The sequence below is a fragment of the Lacerta agilis genome, chromosome 12 (assembly GCF_009819535.1).
Source record: "Lacerta agilis isolate rLacAgi1 chromosome 12, rLacAgi1.pri, whole genome shotgun sequence".
In the NCBI taxonomy this organism is placed as follows: domain Eukaryota; kingdom Metazoa; phylum Chordata; class Lepidosauria; order Squamata; family Lacertidae; genus Lacerta; species Lacerta agilis.
Window position 1 is genome coordinate 887,055 of NC_046323.1, and position 21,044 is coordinate 908,098.

The 21,044-nt window shown below is 45.6% G+C and overlaps 1 protein-coding gene across 1 annotated transcript in view; it reads right to left on the reverse strand.

The window, feature by feature from the left end:
• Positions 1–17,293: 17,293 nt before the first annotated feature.
• CNTNAP2 (contactin associated protein 2) overlaps positions 17,294–21,044 on the reverse strand; it is a 936,385-nt gene continuing 932,634 nt past the window's right edge. Inside the window, exon 24 of the mRNA XM_033166345.1 lies at positions 17,294–19,946. Coding sequence (XP_033022236.1) covers positions 19,747–19,946 — 200 coding nt within the window. The 3' untranslated portion in view covers positions 17,294–19,746. The remainder of the gene's footprint in view (positions 19,947–21,044) is intronic.

The window sequence follows — 21,044 nt, forward strand, 5'->3', positions numbered from 1 at the left end:
TGGTTTGTTCGAGTCTCGAGGCGTGTCACAGCCGGGAATGCACTGTTCCAAGCGCTGAGGTTCTCCCTTCCTCCGTCACTTTTTCAACAGTGCTGGAGCGATCGAGAAACCCCTTTTCTGCCCCGCTTGGTACTCCTAAAGCTTAAGACCCCCCCCCCTCTTAAGCCTTTTCAGGGGTTTATGTCGCCTTCGTATCACCCCTCAACACAGCAAGGCAACCAAATCCCACTGACAATTATCTTCAAAGCTTTTGATTGCTTAGAGTGGAAATACCTGCTAACAGTACTAACTAACATAAAAATTTGGTCCCAACTTCTTACAAACCATCAAACAAATATACTCCCAAGCCTCAGCAAAATGCAGGACTAACAGTATGGACTCTAATACCATAGCAATCCAAAAAGGCACAAAACAAGGATTCCCACTTTCTCCCTTCCTATGCACCCTGGCTCTGGAACCTCTAGCAATCCGAATCTGAGCAGCCACAGACATCAAGAGAGTAGAAATAAAAGGCAGAACCAGGGGCGTCGTAGGGTGGGGGCGGTGGGGGCGGGCCGCCCCTAGGCGGGTGTGTGCGGTGCTGCTGCTCCCGGGGTGACGGAGGGAGCGGCGGCGCGTGGGGTGACAAGCGGCGGCCCCTCCCACCACTCCCACGCGCCGCCGCTCCCTCCGTCACCCCGGGAGCAGCAGCGCTGCACGGCCAGGGTGCTCGCTCGGCCGGGGTGACCGGTGGTGCGTGGGGAGTGGTGGGAGGGGCCGCCGCATGTCACCCCCACGCACCGCCGCTCGCTCTGTCACCGTGGGAGCAGCAGCGGCACACTGTGCGGTGCTGCTGCTCCCGGGGCAACGGAACGAACGGCGGCATGTGGGGGTGACATGCGGCGGCCCCTCCCACCACTCCCACGCGCCGCCGCTCCGCTCCCTGCCCGCTAGGCTCAGGGAGCGGAGCCCGGGGCGAAAGGACAGGGGCAGGCCAGCGAGGGGAATGACACCCCAATCGCTGGCCCAACCCCTCTCCTTTCCCCGGGACGGCTCCGCTCATGGAGCGCAGCGGGAGAGGGATGGGCCAACTGGCCCGCGCGGAGGCGTTGTTCCGTGCGTCATGACGTCATGCGCACGGAGCGACGCCCCGCCCCCATGGGTGCCGCTGGGCTTGCCGCCCCCGGCAGCCCGGTGGCTAGCGACGCCCCTGGGCAGAACCTATAAATTAAGGCTCTTTGCAGACGATCTAATGGTCACACACCAGACCTCATAAACACAGCAACCTTCTTAATCAGAGAACTCAACACATTTGCAATGGTGTCACGCCTACAGGTAAATTTTGCAAAGTCTGAGGCTATGTGCTTCAACACCCACCCTCATACCCAAAAAGAATTCTCCAACATCATCAAGATAAAAATTTGCCGCAGCAAATTCAGATACCTAGGGGTACAAATAACCAGAAACTTCAATAAATTATACCTCCAAGGCTATAACCCCTTGTGGTGACAAATCAACAAAGACCTGAGGAGATGGAACAACACCAACTTCACTCTCTCATACAAAATAGCCATGATCAAAATGATCATCCTCCCAAAATTAACCTACCTGTTCCAACACCCCCCCCAAAAAAAATCTGGATTATCCCAGCCCAACTTCGCAAATGACAGAAAACATTACACTCATTTATCTTCTCACACACACACACACAAAAACAAGAATAAGCCTCAAATACCTGCACCTTCCCTCAGAAGGAGGGTGGGGAATCCCCAACATAGGAGCATATTACATCGCCAACCAAGTACACCACATAATCCCGTATACCCTGGAAGATGAGATGAGACAAAACAATACACCTGGAGAGGGACACAATTGAAAATACCCGTACCACAGCATACCCATTCCCAAACAAACTAAGGAAAATCCCCACAACACTAAACAGGTTCACACAGACCATGCTTAAAGCACAGACCATGCTTAAATCACATATTAGAGGCTCACCTCCCCCTATGACTATTTATAATTCTGCGGATCGGGTTTAATTTCCAATATGGCGGATTTCCAAAAACTACGACACAACTCAAACAGATATTCCAGGAAACCATCCAGAAAGACTTCCAGCTGCTAATGAGATCCTGCTTTTGTCTGATATCTACAAATTGAAGAATCTTTTATCCTCTTCCAAAACGATCAAAGATCAAAAACCTTAATTATATCATATTTTAATTTCCACACAGTTTATTATTTTTAAAGCCATATTATGTCCATGAATACCAAATTTTCCATTCTCACTTGCTGTAAATAAATGGTTCTCCTGGGGGGTTTGCCAAGTAATATAATGAAGCAAAGTACAATGATAAAAGGAGCTCGCCCCCATTTCAGTTCCATTCCCACATGGGTGTTTAGCAGATTAATTTCTCCCTCCTTGCTTGACGCATTTCCAAAACTTAAGTCCAATTTTTCATCTTAAGAAATGGAACTTGAGATGCTCATGGGGACAGCATCCAGGAGAGCGAGACTATCTCAGGGGCTTTGCATCCAGTGCCCCACAGCGCCTCCTTCCTTCCGAATTCGGAGCTGTGTTGTTGGGCAACTGAAGATGAGGCAGTGTCTTCCCATACTCCTGGGAAGATTTTCGGAGGCTGATTACGCCCATTTCAGCCTCTAATTACCCCATGGGAGCCGGAGTGAATGAATTTTCAGCCATCTTCCATGGCACCTCAAGAGGAAGTCAGGAAACTGACTCCTTTTCACAGTGAGAGTGAGATAAAATTATCTCGCTCAGGATTGCAGTCTAGCAATTCTGAAAGTAACAGAGAACAGGGTGAAGAAGAAGAGGGGGAAGGGCTAGGAGGAGTAGAGTCACCAAAAAGCTGGAGATTGAGCGCCCTGAAAAGCACATGACAGGAAGAGGGGAGGGGAGGAGGTGGAGGGTACCTTGCTAGGTCCAGCAACTGACTCCAAAAGTGACGAATTAGTTAATGCTGAGCCGTTAATTGCTGAATAAATCGGAAGTAATAAAATTGTCAGAAACAGCTTTGTGTGGGAGAGCCTACCAACCTGACACCCGGCATGGTTACCCTTTATCACATACACAGCCAGACAACAACAAGACAGCAACAAAAACCCACCAACAGCATGCAAATCAATCTGGCTAGCCTGCTCCAAAAACACCCATCCACCCCATTCACACACAAAAACAAGTTTCACTACAGCCAATCAAAGACAACCAACCACACCCTAGGCCACCCCCAACCTCTCTCACCACCAAATATATTTGTTGTTTTTGTTGTTTATCCGTGTCCGACTCTTCGTGACCCCATGGACCAGAGCACGCCAGGCACCCCTATCCTCCACTGCCTCCCACAGTTTGGCCAAACTCATGCCAGTCACTTCGAGAACACTGTCCAACCATGTCGTCCTCTGTCATTCCCTTCTCCTTGTGCCCTCCATCTTTCTCAACATCAGGGTCTTTAACAGGAAGTCTTCTCTTCTCATGAGGTGGCCAAAGTATTGGAGCCTCAGCTTCAGGATCTGTCCTTTCAGTGAGCACTCAGGGCTGATTTCCTTCAGAATGCAGAGGTTTGATCTTGCAGTCCATGGAACTCTCAAGAGTCTCCTCCAGCACCAGAATTCAAAAGCATCAGTTCTTTGGCAATCAGCCTTCTTTATGGTCCAGCTCTCACTTCCATACATCACTGCTGGGAAAACCATAGCTTTAACTATACGGACCTTTGTCGGCAAGGTGATGTCTCTGCTTTTTAAGATGCTGTCTAGGTTTGTCATTGCTTTTCTCCCAAGAAGCAGGTGTCTTCTAATTTATTGACTGCTGTCACCATCTGCAGCGATCATGGAACCCAAGAAAGTAAAATCTCTCACTGCCTCCATGATCTTAGGGTTTTTTTGATGTTGAGCTTCAGACCATATTTTGCGCTCTCCTTTTTCACCCTCATTAAAAGGTTCTTTAATTCCTCCTCACTTTCTGCCATCAAGGTTGTGTCATCAGCATATCTGAGGTAGTTGATATTTCTTCTAGCAATCTTAATTCCAGTTTGGGATTCATTCAGTCCAGCCTTTCGCATGATGAATTCTGCATATAAGTTAAATAAGCAGGGAGACAATATACAGCCTTGTTATACTCCTTTCCCAATTTTGAACCAATCAGTTGTTCCATATCCAGTTCTAACTGTAGCTTCTTGTCCCACATAGAGATTTATCAGGAGACAGATGAGGTGATCCGGCACTCAAATTTCTTTAAGAACTTGCCTTAGTTTGCTGTGGTTGACACAGTCAAATGCTTTTGCGTAGTCAATGAAGCAGAAGTAGATATTTTTTTCTGGAACTCTTTAGCTTTCTCCATAATCCAGCGCATGTTTGCACTTCTGGGAGTTCTCGGTCCACATACTGCTTAAGCCTGCCTTGTAGAGTTTTAAGCATAACCTTGCTAGCGTGTGAAATGAGTGCAATTGTGCGGTAGTTGGAGCATTCTTTGGCACTGCCCTTCCTTGGGATTGGGATGTAGACCAAAGAAATACAACAAGCAAAGAGTAAAGAGAACCCAGACAAGTGACGCTGACACAACCCCCCCCCCCACACACACACTGTGTATAATAGAAGCATTGGTACTTGACCCCACCTCACTCACCATTCCCACCCTCCCCCTCTCACCCATTTTCTTCCTAACCTAAACAAAAAGAAAAAACACTTTGTACTATGGAGAATTATATTTGAATTTCATTTATTACTAAGGCTTCCAGTGTTTAATCAGTTTTACTTGTATAAATGTATAAAGTATGTCAAAGTGAAAAAAACAAAACAAAACAAGCAGCCCTATCCAGAAGGTTAATAGCTTTGAGAAGGTTCTCGCCTGCAAAATAGACATCAGGGTAGTGTTGTCCCTCTCGGCTGTTGACTGGCAGGTTGGTGGCTTGAGCCCACCCGAGGACAGCTGTGGGCAGGATTCCTGTATGGCAGGGGATTGGACTAGATGACCCTTGGGGGTCATATACCTTTAGGCACCAGGCAAAAACATTCCCCTTCAACCAGGCCTTGGGCTGATTAATCTTCTACAACCTTTTAAATGAGGTTTTTTTGGGGTGGGGTGGGGTGGGGGTTATTGTTTAGTTTCCTTTTTCTTTTAACTATTTGTGCTTTTTATGCTATATTTTTATCCTGTGAATTGCCCTGAGTTCTTCAGATGAATGGTGGTATATAAAATGTGTGTGTGTGTGTGTGTGTGTGTGTGTGTGCACAGAAACACACACACACACACACACACACACACACACACACACACACACACGTTTCCTATGGCAGACCTGCAGTTGGTTCATTGGAAGTGAGGGATTTGGCAGCCATAAAAGGGATCCTGAACTATACCTTTTCTGAACTGCCTTGTGTTTTCACTTGTTTGATGTGACAGAGAGTTGGACATTTTGACTAAACAAGCCACAAATTCACATGTTTAGCTGCTCTTAAGTAAGTACAGGATAAAATATGTTTTTTTCACCTCATTGGCATTCTTCCCTTATGCTTGGCAGAAAAACCCATTGCCTCAGATAGCAGAACCAGTCATTTTCATAAATTGACAGCAGGTATAGTCTACCAGCATGGAAACACCTTTTTGTTTTGCTATTTCTCCCATTAAAAACAAAACACAAAACAAAATTTCCCTCCCTTTGTCTCTAATGAGAATCAAGAAATTACAATAGCTCTCCCTGCCCCTCAGATAGAGAGATCTAAATACCGGTAATCCAATGGTCAGTCGCCTAAGCCTAAAGTGGGGAGGGGACACCTCCCAAGCAGCCTAATGGGAACAGTGTGAGCAATGGTCACGGATTGCTTGATGGCTGACTGTTGAGGGGGTGGGAAGGGGAAAGGGGGGGGCGAGCACTCCACAAGGCTCCATTCTGTTGCAGGTTTCCTTCCTTCCTAGAATGTAAATTATTTTGAATGCAAAATAAAGATTACATGACAAGCATATATGGTCCACTTCAGTTTGTTTCCTACCGTTTATAACATGAAAAGCTTAGTATTGTGATAATTGATATCTTTCAACAGGTAGACACAAAACATGCTCAAACTGATCCTATATTGCATACTGTGTGTGTGTGTGTGTGTCCCTTCCTGTGAGAAATGAAGTTACAAAGAACCAGGCGGAGGGCCTCCTCGGTGGTGGCACCCACCCTATGGAACGTCCTCCCATCAGATGTCAAGGAGATAAATAACTATACAACTTTTAGAAGACATCTAAAAACAGCCCTGTATAGGGAAGTTTTAAATCTATATATGTATATAAATGTTCCCATTGCGTGTACGCCGGAAACCTATGTTCTCCGTAACCGCTGCACCAAACAGCATCAAATTAGGACAAAGCATAACTTGACCATCAAGGAAGGATCTGGCATAATAAAAATTAAAAAAACCCACACCTGCCATACCTAAAATAAAGGATAAAGTGGGGGGAAAGTGGCGCGCCTATTATACCTCACCAGCAAAAGGAATGAAGACTCCAACAGCGTCCAATTGAAAGGTGGATTGCCTGCTGATGTCATCAGACCTGCGCCGACAAATAATGCCCCGTCCACCATTTTATAATTGCCATCTGTAAACACCCAAGGACTTTCTGACACAAACTGCTTAGTGGAAATGTGGGGAAAAGACGGAGCAGGTGGCAGGGCAGTTGCGGAAGAGAGGGGGGAGGAAAAAAATGCGGGAGCGAAATAAGCCCAAGGCTGCCTGAGAGGTTGCAGTGAGTAAGACCGGCTCTGAGGGGATTTTGTCGCTGGGATGTGTAATTTTGGGACTGGGGTGGGGGAGAATGCTCTTTTTAATGGCGTAGAGCATGGGGCCCGTTAATTGTGAGGAGGGGGTCTTTGTGGGGGGTGCACTTTTACAGTAAAAAAACCACAGCAAGGCCTGCAGTAGGCCTCCATAAGGTGCCCAGTGCCCTCACTTAAAATGGCCGCTGCACACACTCAGGCATTTTAAAATTTCCCAAGTGCCCTCACCTAAAATGGCCGCTGCAGCTTCGCATGTTCAACACACACAGTCCCAAGTGATCAATACCACTGACCAATGTGTTCTATTATGTAAAATGCATCTCTGGGTTATTTGTGGGGCATAGGAATTCGTTCATTCACATGGTCTGAGGGACAGTGGACCGGCCCACGGCTGAAAAAGGTTGCTGACCCCTGCTCTAGAGGGATAGGAAAGAACGAAAACAGGAGCTTCCAGAATACTTTCGGGGTCAGAATTTAAAAAAGGAAAAAAACCCACAGCAATGCGTGGCCGGGCCAGCTAGTGTTCTATATTTTTATATCTATTGGAAGCTGCCCAGAGTGGCTGAGGCAACCTGGTCAGATGGGCGGGGAACAAATAATAAAATTGTTGTTGTTGTTTAAACCCTGGTTCAAGTCCAACATGCCATCCATTATGGTGCCACCTTGTCTCTTGGGCAGACCTTCCAGCAGGCTGCACCCAGGACTCAGAGCCCACCATCTGCCCCGACTGCCACCACACATTGCTTCTTGGAGAAGGGGGTGCCTGGCCAATACTCACACATGCAAGATGTCCTCCATCACGCCCAATTCCTTGCTGATCCCTTCTTTGTGGGGCTCAGGGTCAGGGGCCAGGGAGCCCAGCGCAAGCTCGGCCAATGATGATGATGGGAAAGGGATCCTCAGCTCACAGATGTTGGGGGTAGCGATAAGGAGCATAAAATGTACAAGAATGTTTGTATATTTAAGTTACTGCCTATACAAACAATGCAAAATTAAGAGGCAGTCCTATATATATAAAAGAAGTAAGTTTTTTGTTCCCTATGGCAAGGAGTGCTAGGATGGGAAGCACCCATGTAATCCACCTTGTCTTAGACACACACCAGTGACCTTGCTTCATTTAGCTCTTAAGGGGGGGGGAGAGAGAGAGAGGTTGCATTGGAAGTAAGCAGGGACACTGCAGGGGCTTGAACCCCGTCCTGGAACCCAGGAGCGCCGACCACCAGCGTCTTTTGCTTTTTTTTGCCAATGCAACAAGGTGAAAAGCAAAACCTGAGAGAACACTCTGAATACAGAATGTTCTCTCAGGAAAAAAGAAAACCCTTAAGAGTTATGAAGTTGCAGACAGAACACAATCGAGGTTTTATCCCTTGCCAAGCAAGGGATATTCACCTAGATGTGGTTAAGTCACAAGAGTGCCATGTTCACTGCAATTAATTTGCAGGGCAGAACAGAGAGACTGGTCCCAGTCTTCAAACTCTGCCTTTATGCTCACCTTTTCGTTTGTCCCTCTGAAGTGTGAATCCATGGGCCTGGAGGTTCCTTCTGCTGGTCTGTGAAAAGCAATCTGGACTCATTAGTTTGTCCCCGGCCCTTTCCCACCAATTCCAGAGAAATGTTTTTTGAACACAGCTGTCCTTACTGACCTGACTTCTGCAGGAAGAGCTGGCTTCACCTGAGGGTGGTGGGCTCTTGGACAGAACTGTGAAGAGATCAAGCGGGGGGAAATGGAGAGGCCAGCACAAAAGGATTGTACTGAAAAAGATGACCGAATCGTGGAGTGTGAAGTTCACTTGCCGTCAAGTTTCCTGAAGGCTTGCAAAATTCTATTTCTCGTGTCCCTGAGATGCACCTGGAAGAGACTAGGGTCTTCAGCAGCCCTCCCCTCCAGACACAGGAGCAAAAACAGCCGGTTACCTAAAGCAGCGCAGTCAAGACGCAGGTGTCTCTCAATCCTACACTGCAGATGTTCACTTGATGTATCAAGAGCTCTGACACTGCCTCTTACTTGGCAATGCAGCAGATCTGCTTCCGGCACAGGTAGCTCTGTGAGGTCTGTAAAAAAAAGAGCTGCAACAAAACAAGCATGGCTGTCCCACCAAAAGATGTACCTTATTGTGTGGTGGCGGCACGGGAAAGGGCCTCCCCTGCAGTGGTGTCCCGACAAGAGAAGTCCCTCCAGGTAGAAGCACGGAGAGCGACTGCATTAGGCTTTTGAGTTCGCAGCTCTTCTGAAAAAGTGATTGAAGAACCAACATGGCTCAATACAAGCTCTTTGGAATATTTAGTTTGCATATTTGATGTATTTTTCCATTTAGAGCCTACCTTTTCTCCAACAGGCTCCGGGTGCTTGAATGGTCCCCCTCACTGCGACCTGAAAGAATCTTTGTACAAAGAGTTGCAGGCAGAACACAACAGAGATTTTCTCCTCAGCCAAGCACAAGATACTCACCTAGTGGACCTTCAGCCAGAAGACACACAACTGTATTGCTGCTATAATTACGATAGAGCATTTAGAGATTACTTGTTAGTTATTAGTGCCTATCGCCACCTCTGATAATTCAAAAGTTTTTTAAATAAAAGCTACAATTGCAGTTGAAGGTAACCCAATGAGAGGAAGCAGTCTGCTACACCAGGTTTTTAAAATATATTGCCTTAGGAACAGAAGTACTGGCGAGGATCCAAATTTTAATATTTGTTGGAAACCCAGCAACTCTCAACCCTATCATGAAAGTTTTCACCAAAAAGACAATTTGGGTCAAATGAAATTTCTAATAAAGTCTCAGCATTTATGGATCATGTTCCCTGCATTAAACAGACATGATTTTGTGTGCCCCGCTCTGGTCATTAGTGGAACAATCAGCCACCCCCTTATGTATGAGTCAAAATGGCCAGAGAGTCAGGATTCATAAGATTTCAAATATTTTCTCAATCATTTCAGCCTTACCATTAGCAGACAAAATCTTCTGCCCTTTATGTACAGGAAAAAAATGGTCAAGGCTCATCCTTCCTAATTCTGAATATGTTTGTGCTTAAACGTTTGCTGGACTTTTCCCCCTTAAAAAATGGCCAGCAAAATGGTGAAAACCTCTACTCACTCCAAGGCCTCTACCAGGCCGCCTCTACCATTGCCGTCAGTAGACTCACCCTCAAAATGCCTCTTCTACAGTTGCCCAGTAACTACAATTAGGTATAATACTCTCACCCTTGGTTGGTTGTTTTTTGCTGCTGCTCCTTGCGGCTTTTTCAGTTATTTCTCCCTTTTTGCTTCCCCCACCACTAGGCCTACTCCTTGGAAGCCACATTATAAATAAAATGAAGTTCTGCCCATTAGCGAAGGAGCTTATCTCTAGTTCCCAAGAAGCTATCACAAAATGGCTGCAAAGGCAACTGGAGCTAACATGGAATTAAATGGAACTATGTTGTCTTCTGCCCCTCTGCTTTGCTCTTTATCACATGCACAGCTTTCTTTCCCTCTGGATCCCCCTACCCTTCTCACTTCTAAGTCTTACCTGTGTTAAAATCTTACCAGTCTTGGTTTTTCCAACTTCTGAAGTGAGGTTCTGGAGCGAGTGGTCGCAGTCCAGATCCAGGGGCTCTTTTCTGGATCCATTTCAATCAGGGTTTAGGCCTGCTTTTGGCACAGAAACTGCCTTGGTCGCCCTGTACAGTGACCTCTGTCGAGAGAGAAGAGAAATCGCTCAGCCACCCGGAGTGCCTTCCATCAGCTTCGGCTGGTGCCCCTGTCTGGATACGCCCCTCTCTGGACAGGGATCGCATGGCTACTGTTGTCTATGCTCTGGTGACCCGTTATTGGGTTGTTCTTTTTGTTTTGATTTTGTGTATTGGATATTTTATGTGAACCGCCCTTAGACCTTCGGGTATAGGGCAGTATAGAAATTAAATAAATAATAACAGTAATAATGATAATAATAACTTTAGCAACAGAAACGGCAGCCTTCTTTTTATGAAACGGCTTCTCTAGTTGCCTTTTAAAAGAAAAGCCTTCTATTTTCTGCAATTATTCTTCACTCTGCTTGAAGCAGACTTCATATCCACCTACCCTTTCCTCTGCTCCTTCGTACATCCAAAGACTTGTTGGTCGAAAGGTAAATAAACTTGATTTTGCCCCTCACGTTCTTTCATTTGTCTTAGTTTTCCCTTGGCTTTTCTAGTCATCAGGTGTATCTGCTTTTCTTGATTCTCTTTAAAATCTTCATCTTGGTATTTTCATGAGATTTCAGTTTAAATTTGGCTAAGCTTTCTTTTGGGGGCTTTCTCAAAGTCCATAATCTGTCTACAATCTACTGTCCCTGTTTTATTATGATTAATTCTTTGTTGGACTTCTATTTTCTTTCAGTTTCCTTTTAATTTAAAATGTATTGCCTCTCCTAACACTTTTTAGGGAGTTACCGAATTAAGCTATCTATCTATCTATCTATCTATCTATCTATCTATCTATCTATCTCTTTCTCTATCTATCTATCTATCTATCTATCCACAAGCAACATTTACAATTGCCAACTGTGGAGATCAAGTGAAAATTTGTTGTATCTCTTTTTAAAGTTGTAAATAACAACTTCAGCTCTGACCAGTGAGAGGACTAAAACCGGTATTACAGCCAGGGACAGTCTCACTCACTAGACTCTGGCTCGCTCCTTCCACCACCTGTCAGTCATAATGACACATAAAAAAGTCCCTTGGCGCATTGATACAGTGGATACAAATGTGTTTGTTTTCAACATAGGATCATTGCGCATGGATGAGAAATTAGTACCGGCACCACTCCCTAATAACAGGGTTGCTGTGGTGCCAACTTGAATAAAATATGGGGGTCGGGGGGGCAGTAAGCCCTGCCCTACATAGTCACATGACACGGCACACACCATTAAATGGCAATGCCCATCAACGTTGGGGGTGAGTTTCCCGGCCCCCTCAATTTTTTTGGGGGGGGGGGGGCTTAAGAGGAGTTCGCTCCTAAACTGGGGTGTGTGTCATTCCTGGATCCATGTCTTTGCTTGCTTGGCTAGGTGTAGCACCTGCTGTGCCTTTTAATGGCATTTTGCCCACGTATTGCACTGATTTGAGCATTAAAGATTTTGGTAGACACTGCAGCCTGAGTTTGAATTCTTCTTTGAGAGGGAGCCAGGAAACTCTCCTCCACAGTGTGCTTTTTTGGAGGTATTCCTTGTGGGAGGGGCCCCAGGGCCCCAAAATGGATAGCCTATCGCTTTAAGAAAATGCTAAGAAACTGTTAAAGCTATCTATCTATCTATCTATCTATCTATCTATCTATCTATCTATCTATCTATCTACATACAAGCAACATTTGTCTACTATGGATCAAGTCCTTGCAGAGCTGGGCAGAGGACCGGGCCAGGTAGATAATGTGCCCCCCCTTTTTTACCCTGGGGATCTCCGAAGTCTTATATATAAGTAAGTATATAAACAATAGTGCTTTTTAAAAATACATAGGGAAAAGGATTGTTTAAATATTTACATTTAAATAATGGTGAGCGATTGTGAATATGCTGACCGAGGCCCCCTTTGGAATCGGAGGCCCGAGCCAAGTGGCCCATATGACCCCCCCCCCTCTGTTTGGGCCTGATGATGATGATACAGGGTGTACCCTGCAGCCCTTGGGCAGAAGCATGGAACCATGATGAATGTTCTGTCTGCACTTCAGTTCGCCTGACAAATGACCGTCCTCTCCTCCCTCCATGCACTATGCTAGGGGTTTCCTGGACCCCTCCCCAGAGCCACTTTCAGGGCTGCAGTGGGGGATGCCCCAGTGCACAAGCAGAAGTCCTTGCTCAGGGCCTTCAATGAAAGTGGTCACTAGGTATGTGAATCCTGTCCTGTATTCCAAATCTGCATCACTGAATTCTGGAGTCACAAACTGTATTCCAAATCAAATATGGAACACAGTAACTGACATTTATTATACAAATATTTCTATTTCCTTTGGCATTTCAGATTGGTTCCTAATGCGGACATTCTAACAAGAATGTCCCTTTCTGTCCTTGTTGAATATTGCTGAAACATTAAATTCACATCATCTGAATTTTGAAATCTTATAAACTTTATAACTTTCCCTCCCCCAATTGAACCCTCCCCCCTCACTTTAAGAATGGTGACTCCCAAACTGTCTGGGTGATCATGTGCGAATCAGGTGTGCCTGGAAAAATGAAGTCCCTGTGTGAGATGCTCTTCAGAGTTGAGAGGCCCCAAGAAGCACACACCTAAATCTCTATCTGCCAGTGTACAGACAGAAAGGCCATCCAAAGGAGTACTGGGATTCCTTGACTCAGTCCATGCTACAGCTGGTGGTTGGGGAGGGGTCCCATAATCATTGCTATCGCCCAGAAAATATTGGGCAAAGTAGAAAGGAAAATGTGCTGAGAGGCAATGTTAAGAGCTACCCTGCCATAGCAAGAAGGATAGAATCATAGAGTTGGAAGGGACCCCTGAGAGTCATCGAGTCCAACCCTCCGCTATGCAGGAAACTCAGCTAAAGCATCCGTGGCAGATGGCCATCCAACCTCTGCTTAAAAACCTCCAAGGCAGGAGAGCCCCGAATTTCCCGTGGGAGACTGTTCCACTGTCTAACAACCCTTGCTGCCCCACGAGGGAACTGGGCTTGCAGACACCCAGGGCTGACCCTCCCATTAGGCAGGAGCTGGGAGTCCCTTGGTCTGCCTGCTGTTGCTGTTATCCCCACATCTGCACTCAGGACTTCCCTCTCAGCCCCCATTTACTTCATGGCTGTTTTTCCACCACTGATACAGCCTCTGGCTGCTGCCCCTCTCTCCATTGGCTCCCCTCCACCCCACAGGCCCACCAGCACTGCCAGAGAAAGGAGTGAGCCATCTTCTTCAGCAGGGCAGAGCCAGCTGTGTGTGGGGGGGGGGGAGGTGGTGGTCTCTCTTCTGACTCTTCTTCCTCGTCTGGCTGGCACCACAGCAAATGGTACTGCATCAGCAGAAGCGCAGCAGTAAGCAGAGTCCATACCCTCCAACGTTTCTCAGACGAAAATAGGGACGTCCCATTCCATAATGATAATTTTACTATTTATACCCCACACATCTTACTGGGTTGCACCAACCACTCTGGGGAGCTTCCAACATATATTAATAACACAATAAAATATTAAACATTTTTAAAAAACTTTCCTATACAGGATTGCCTTCAGATGGCTCAGGGGTTGAATAATTCCATACCCTCCAGTGAAAATAAGGACGTCCTGAGGAAAACTGGGACATTCCGGGATCAAATCAGAAACCAGGACAGCTTCTCTAAATTAGGGGTGTCCGTGGAAAATAGGGACACTTGGCGGGTCTGAGAGTCTCTCCTCTCTCCATCCACAAGCAAATGCTGCATGAATGGAGAGGCTGAAGGAGAGCTTGCTTGCAGAGCAGTCCAACCCAAATGTGGCTCTGCTTGCCCTGTGCTACCCACGAGACAGGGGTCACCCAGGTGGCTAGGAACATGCAGCACAGCATGTGTGGGCTCTGGGCAGCACCGAAAGGCAAGCCTGCTGCGCACTGAATGTCTCGGCACCACTGCCGCGGTCTCATCTCATGAGATAATAATAAAATTAAAATAATAATAGCAACACCAGACATAAAAAACTTCCCTAAACAGGGCTGCCTTCAGATGTCTTCTAAAAGTCAGATAGTTGTTTATTTATTTGCTGTTTGTTTCCTTGACATCTGGTGGGAGGGCGTTCCACAGGGCAGGCGCTACTACCAACACCAGCTGACGGACTTCCAGCCTGGAAGCCATTCCCATTGAGTTCATCCTGACATGGTTAGCACTGTGTAGTTGGCACTTTGCAGTGGGGCAGCTGAAGGTGCCTGATGAAACCATGTCTTGCTGTAAAGAGCTTGTGCCACAATAAACTGGGTAGTTTTCACTGCACGAGAGCATACTCTAAATATGAGCCTCTGTCTACTCAGAACATCACACCAGCCCCTCTGAGGTCCAGGGAGCTTCCTTCACGTGGCACATTTATGATGCCTCCCCCCCCCCACCCCTGCTTTATGATTAAAGGCAGCATCAGGCCACCTGCTCCATGCCTGGGCCAGAAACTTGGATGTGCTGCCCAGTCATCATGCGAGGCTCCCATCACAATCAACTATGTTAGGCATTGATTTTCAGGCTAGAAAATGTTGCCTTCACACCACTTTCACTAAACCAACACTGCAATCCTATAGATACTTCTCTGGGAGTAAACACCACTGAACTCAATGGGACTTACTTATGAGTAGCCTTGAGATTGCTACTCAGAAATGCGTCCCTCTGATTTTTTACCTCCATTTAAATGTGCATAGAATTCTGGCACACAAATCTAATCATTTCTAATTCTTCTTGCCCAGAAACAGCAACGTCCACCTTTAACATGCCTGATGAAGCTTCATTAAATCTTTAGAGTCTATTAAAGGAGTATTTTATTGAGATTAATAATGACACGGCCTACACTATGTTGTATCACTAATCGATATTTTCCTGAGGTTTCAAGTGACCTCGTTTAGTGAATGCCACTGTTGCAGGCTAGGTAATAGTGCTAAATGTCAGTGTTAAATGTGGTTATACTGATAAATTATAGAAACTGTATATAATTATGAGTGACCAAGATATATATGCTGTTTTTCTTTTTTTGCAGCTCATGAATGTTAATTTGTCATTCCTCCTCAGTTTAAGATCCAAAAACAATGCAGAATAGTGTGTGCAATTTAACATTCAAAAGAAAGGTTGATTCCAATTGTGGCAGAGGAAATAATTAAAATAAAGAACAAACAAAATATTTGTTTCATGCAAGTGAAGATTCCCCTTCTTCCCAGACTCCAGGTGCACAGCAGGGACAGAGACAAATCTCTCCTCACCAACCACTGTCTTCCTTCCTTACTGCAACTATTTTTTACACACACCTAAAAATTCAAGAACTGTGTCATCACAATTGTACCGTAGCCCTATCTGTGGTTACTGGGTTTCAGAGATCTCTAAATGTACTTGGGTAACCACCTCTCCACCATTCCTCCTAGCTAGGTGTTGAGGATGTTTATAAGAGGACCGTCCCATTTTATCTAACAGAAAACCTGAGATGTAGACTAGGCTGAGACATGGAAAGTAGCCCAAGTTCACCTATTGAGCTCCACAGCCCAGAAGATATTTGCCTGTCGCTTTTCCTGGTCCCAAGTGTGACGCTGTATTCACCAGACCACACGGAAGCCCCAAAGCCTCGGAGCAAGTTAATGCAAGGACCAGCTGGTAAGACCCAAGCTGCCAGGTGGTGGACACTTTTGGCTCAGCCATGGAAACTCTGTGCAGGGGTTCTTTTTGTGTTGCCGTGGGGGAGGCAGGGTGGAGGGAACGGCAACGCAAGCAGCAAACTTCTATGCACCTAGATGATGCAGAGGGGTTGCGTGTGTGCGCGCACAGGGTCCATCTGAACATTCCCCGTTGAAACCTGCAATTCTGTAATTGGGTATGTGGAGGGGGAAAGGTCTGCCACCAGTCATACCCAACTCCCGAGTGCAAAATGAAGTAGAAAAAAATGGTTGCCCGCACAGGCATCAGTTTGTTTGGTTCTCAAATGCTGCCTCTAACCATGCTGATGCCCCAAGGCACGTCCGCTGTGCTACTGTCTTTAACTGTTGCCTAAAAGACTCAAGAGAAATATAAAAAAAGAAACCGATATGGGCATGAATGTGAATCTGCCTTATCTAATTCACTCTACCTCCCTCTCCATTCTGTCTGCCTTTCAAAAAAGAAAAATTAAAATGTGGTTTTCACAAGGATCACAACTTCAAAAATTAATAAAAGAACAGCTTTTTGGATTAGAAAGGTATCTTTGTTGACTGAGAAAGCTGCCATAAAACAAGTTTACATCACTTACTTTCCTTCTTGCTGAATAACTCTTTATAAAAACCCAAAGCCACAAGAAGGGGGAAGTAATAAATCAGTTATGATAATGAAAAGCTCCCATCAGGATATGAAAATGGGAAAAGGAAACCAGGTGGATCTTTTCAGGTGAGTCATTAAGCCACCAAATGATAGGCATGTTGTGGATTTGTTGCTGCTCATTTCTCCCTGTTTACAACCACGGATAATTCTTGGCTCCCAAACTGGTTAAACATGGCAGACTATGCCACTTTCCGTAGTGGGAGGCATACTGGCGGCAGGAGATGCAAATAGCTACAAAAGGACAGAAAGGGCTTGGCGTTAGTTGCTGCTGTCACAAATGCACTAGTGGCTTCGTAAAACTGGCGCACAGTGATATTCCTCAGTGGGATCTCCGGGTGAATGGGAATGTGTGGGCCTTGTTCCTAGAAGAAATGTGGCAGAGCCCTCAAGCACCTTCTGGCTGCCCCCAGCTTTCCCATCCAGGCCAGCAAAGTGATTCAGAAGGCAGACATAGATGGTACGATAAAATATTTCTAAATGAAATTCTCTCCTGTTTGCAAAGCTTTTGTAATAAATATAAACAATTTCACTCCCTTCTGTACACAAGAAAAATAAAGTGAGGATTCAGCTAAAAGAGAATATTAGTCTTTAGTATGTTGAGCTACAGTTAATTTTTGATTTCCCCATCATTCTTTCTCAGACGTAGTTGATATAGAAATGTTTCAAAGCTGTGCATACCAAAATTGTGAGATGAATTACATGGATCCACAGCCGTCATAAGCAAAAAACTTTTCACAAGAAATAATTCATTTTTTTAAAATACATAATAAGCAAGAGGCCATACAATCATATATCTTCATTAAGGTTGTACTATACAACTTTCCATAAGGCTTTGTCAGTGTAGAATCTCCTCAATCAGCATTGGGAATTCTTTTTTAAAAAAATCACCTGTCATTCAACAGAATCATTGACTAATTCTGTCTACTGCAAAGGAGGGGCCCTTTCCCAAGGTCAGTCAAAGGTGGCTGTTATCAAAGGATGTGGTGATTAAAGAAACTTAAACCAGATTCTTGCCAAAGGAATCCAAGGATGCTGCTGTTGAATGAAAGAGCTATGGTCACACTACAAAGAACTCCTCCATATAGAACTGCCATTTCCAATGTTCTTGGGGAAAGTTCCGTTGGTTAAACCAGTTTATAATTCACTAAGCAGAACTCCACTGGTGGAAACTGCATTGTAAGAAACCTCAAGCCACATGCCGGAGCTGAGACAGCACTTTCACTCAACCATAGCTTTCCATCACTTAAAGGTGTATGACTTGGCCCCAGCTTTCCCCATTTCAGAGAGGTGTAAATTTCAGCTGATCTATATGACCCATGTCCCTGAAGCACTGACTTTTGCCTTGGCTGCCTTCCAATTGCGTGAACAGAGATAATGAGAAAGACCAGGGATATCTGTGCTTTAAAGAAAAGGCATGCTCTAGGACTGTGCAATTCTGCAGCTCTCTCTGCACACAGGACTATTTGATCTCTTAATTTCTGCCTCTCATCTTGGGAGAAAACTGCTTCACAGATATCCTTCAAAAGTGCTCCATTGGGAAATTGCAAAGGAGAAGAGAAGAATTCAGCAGTATGTTGTGTTTTACATGAAATCTCCAAGATCAGTACTTCTGCAGCTGCCTATATATAAGAAACAGAAGCAAAAATGTCTAAAATCTGGTTCTAATTCCCTACTGCAATGCTTATGTCTACATACGTATAGCATGTGCCATTATGTCACAGGTGGAGCAGATGTGGCATGAGGACTTCAGGTCAGCAGAGTCATTACAGAGTCAAATGGAAAGCTCTTTCTTCAGATCTCAGCAAGAAATTAACTAAGGATTCCTGTGCCTTATGATACTCTTCTCTGACAACTACAAGGATGATAATATGAGGAGTTTTTAAACATTATTGTTAAGTACTTTTACACAATCATCATTATGTGCCCTTAGCAGACAGAGATCTGAAGGTGCTGCACAGATGGCAGGCAACTGAAACAGGCAAATGTGGTTTTCTCTCAAGTGCTTCCTATGCTCCCAGTTTCTTGCTCTCTGCAGGCAGATCTACACTACAAATGTGTACCAGCTTTAATCTTTTTAAACAATCATGTTCTCTCTACCCTCCCCCCACGAATCCAGAAAGCTGTACTTCAGTGAGGAAGCTAAGATTATCTGCTAGGGCTAAACTTAAAATTGTGGGAGCCATTGCAGCATGGTTCTGTCCTGCATCAGGCAGTAATACTGGAAGTTTAAAGTTCACATGGGAGGAACCCACCCCTTAAGATGCCAGAATCAGGCCTCCCAGGAACTGGAGCCATTGGGGAAGGGAAGGAACTGCGCTATAGATTCCTCAAGCATTTGATATGACTGAGCCATGATGCAGCAGCTCCCATACAAGGTGATCAGATGGGACACTGGTAAATTCCTAGGCTTCCCCACAGTTCCCTGAATTCTCTGGGAGAGGAGGTGACTGTTAAACCATTTTAAATCTATAGTGTAGATTCACCCAAGTGGAAACGTTTAACCATGCATTAAAATAACAATCATTGACACTGTATGTGAATACAACATCCTTTCTAGGAAATTATCTATGCAAGAATGCTAGAGAAGAACGGTCTCAGGCTTTAGGATTGCTTTGCTGTTCTCAGGAGAGAAGTATTTACATTCTAAAGGGCTTCTAAAAAAAATATAGAAAAGTGGTCCCTGTTTCCACAGGTATTTCTGAACACCTCCAGCCACAGACAAAGAAGACAGGTGGTGACTGACAAGTGTGAACCTCTTAAATTATGCTCTTAGTTTAGATGGATACAAGAAGGGCAAATTCACAGTAAACCAATGTTAAAAAGTCCTTTTCTGAAATGCTGTGGCACCTCCAGTCCTAATGGTCGCTTGTCACTTGCTCCTCCGGTTGTGCTGATCTTTTTTAAAAACTAGATTTGTTCAAGAGTCTGCAAGAGATCTCTCTTCTTCTTGCTGTAAAAGTCTTCCCCTCCCCCTCCCCACCCCCTTTCCCCAAGCCATCGGCCTTTCTTTCTGCTTCCAGTTTCAGATCAGCCACTCCTTTTTGCTCTCGTCAATGGTCTCAGTAAAATTGGGGTCGTTGCTGATAATGGCTGCGTCAGCGCTCTCTGCAGATTCTGCCCCCTTGGCTTCATTGGTGTGGTAAGTTCCCTTGTGGCGGAACATGTAGCGGATGAGGAAGACAAGGATGCAGAGGATGGTGAAGATCACAACGGCAATGACACCTAACAGAGAGAGAAAGGCGGAAGGTTTCAGATTCAAAAACAAATGAGCAAACAGTTTAGTTTTCATATACTGTATGATATGACATGGCTACAATATTGTCTCTGCAACTTCTCTCATGGTAACAGAGAACGCCTCCCGTCTTATTGCTTCGTTCTTAACGCATGTCCATTAACTGGCAAATGGTTGAGTGGGGATTGTGCAGCTGACACCGCAGAGTGTTGCACTTCACGCCACAGGACCTAATTGGGAGAGCCGCTTCATGACACTCTTAATTCTAACTATAGTGTGGCATAGGCATTGGGGGTGTATGCTGAATCAACCAGCTCAGTTGCTGGCTGATTACTCCATCACAGTTGGTCCTGGGTTAAGGATCCCCCCAAGATGATCTTGGGCTTGCTGATCAGAAGGCCGGCGGTTCAAATCCCTGCGACGGGGTGAGCTCCCGTTGCTCAGTCCCTGCTCCTGCCCACCTAGCAGTTTGAAAGCATGTCAAAGTGCAAGTAGATAAGTAGGTACTGCTCCGGCGGGAAGGTAAGCGGCGTTTTTGTGCGCTGCTCTGGTTCGCCAGAAGTGGCTTAGTCATGCTGGCCACATGACCCGGAAGCTGTACGCTGGCTCCCTCAGCCAGTAAAGCAAGATGTGCGCCGCAACCCCAGAGTCGTCTGCGACTGGACCTAACGGTCAGGGGTCCCTTTATCTTTACAGCCCAATAGCCACCATCTGGCTCTTTGGACAGAAACCTTCCCCCTCGACGCCTTCACTGGGGTACCCTGAAATTTGAACCTGGATAGCTCACTTTTGCCATCTAGTGTCACATTTGTATGTTGCGCTTTACAACACATTTTAAACATTTTATTTGCAGTTGTATAGCTGAGTCCCCAATGCCTGTTTCTGCCAAGAGTTGTGACAGTTGCTATGAGGAAGGCAAAACCCCCAGTGGGCCCAACCTATCTGCAGGCAAATTCCTCCCTGGCCCCAAATACAGCGGCAGATTGATTCCACGGCAAGGCCAAACCCTGCGGACAGAGCAGCACCATGCTGGGCTGGTGGGTGGGATGCCCAGTGCAGACTGTGCTGTTTGCTCCCAGCACAGCCAG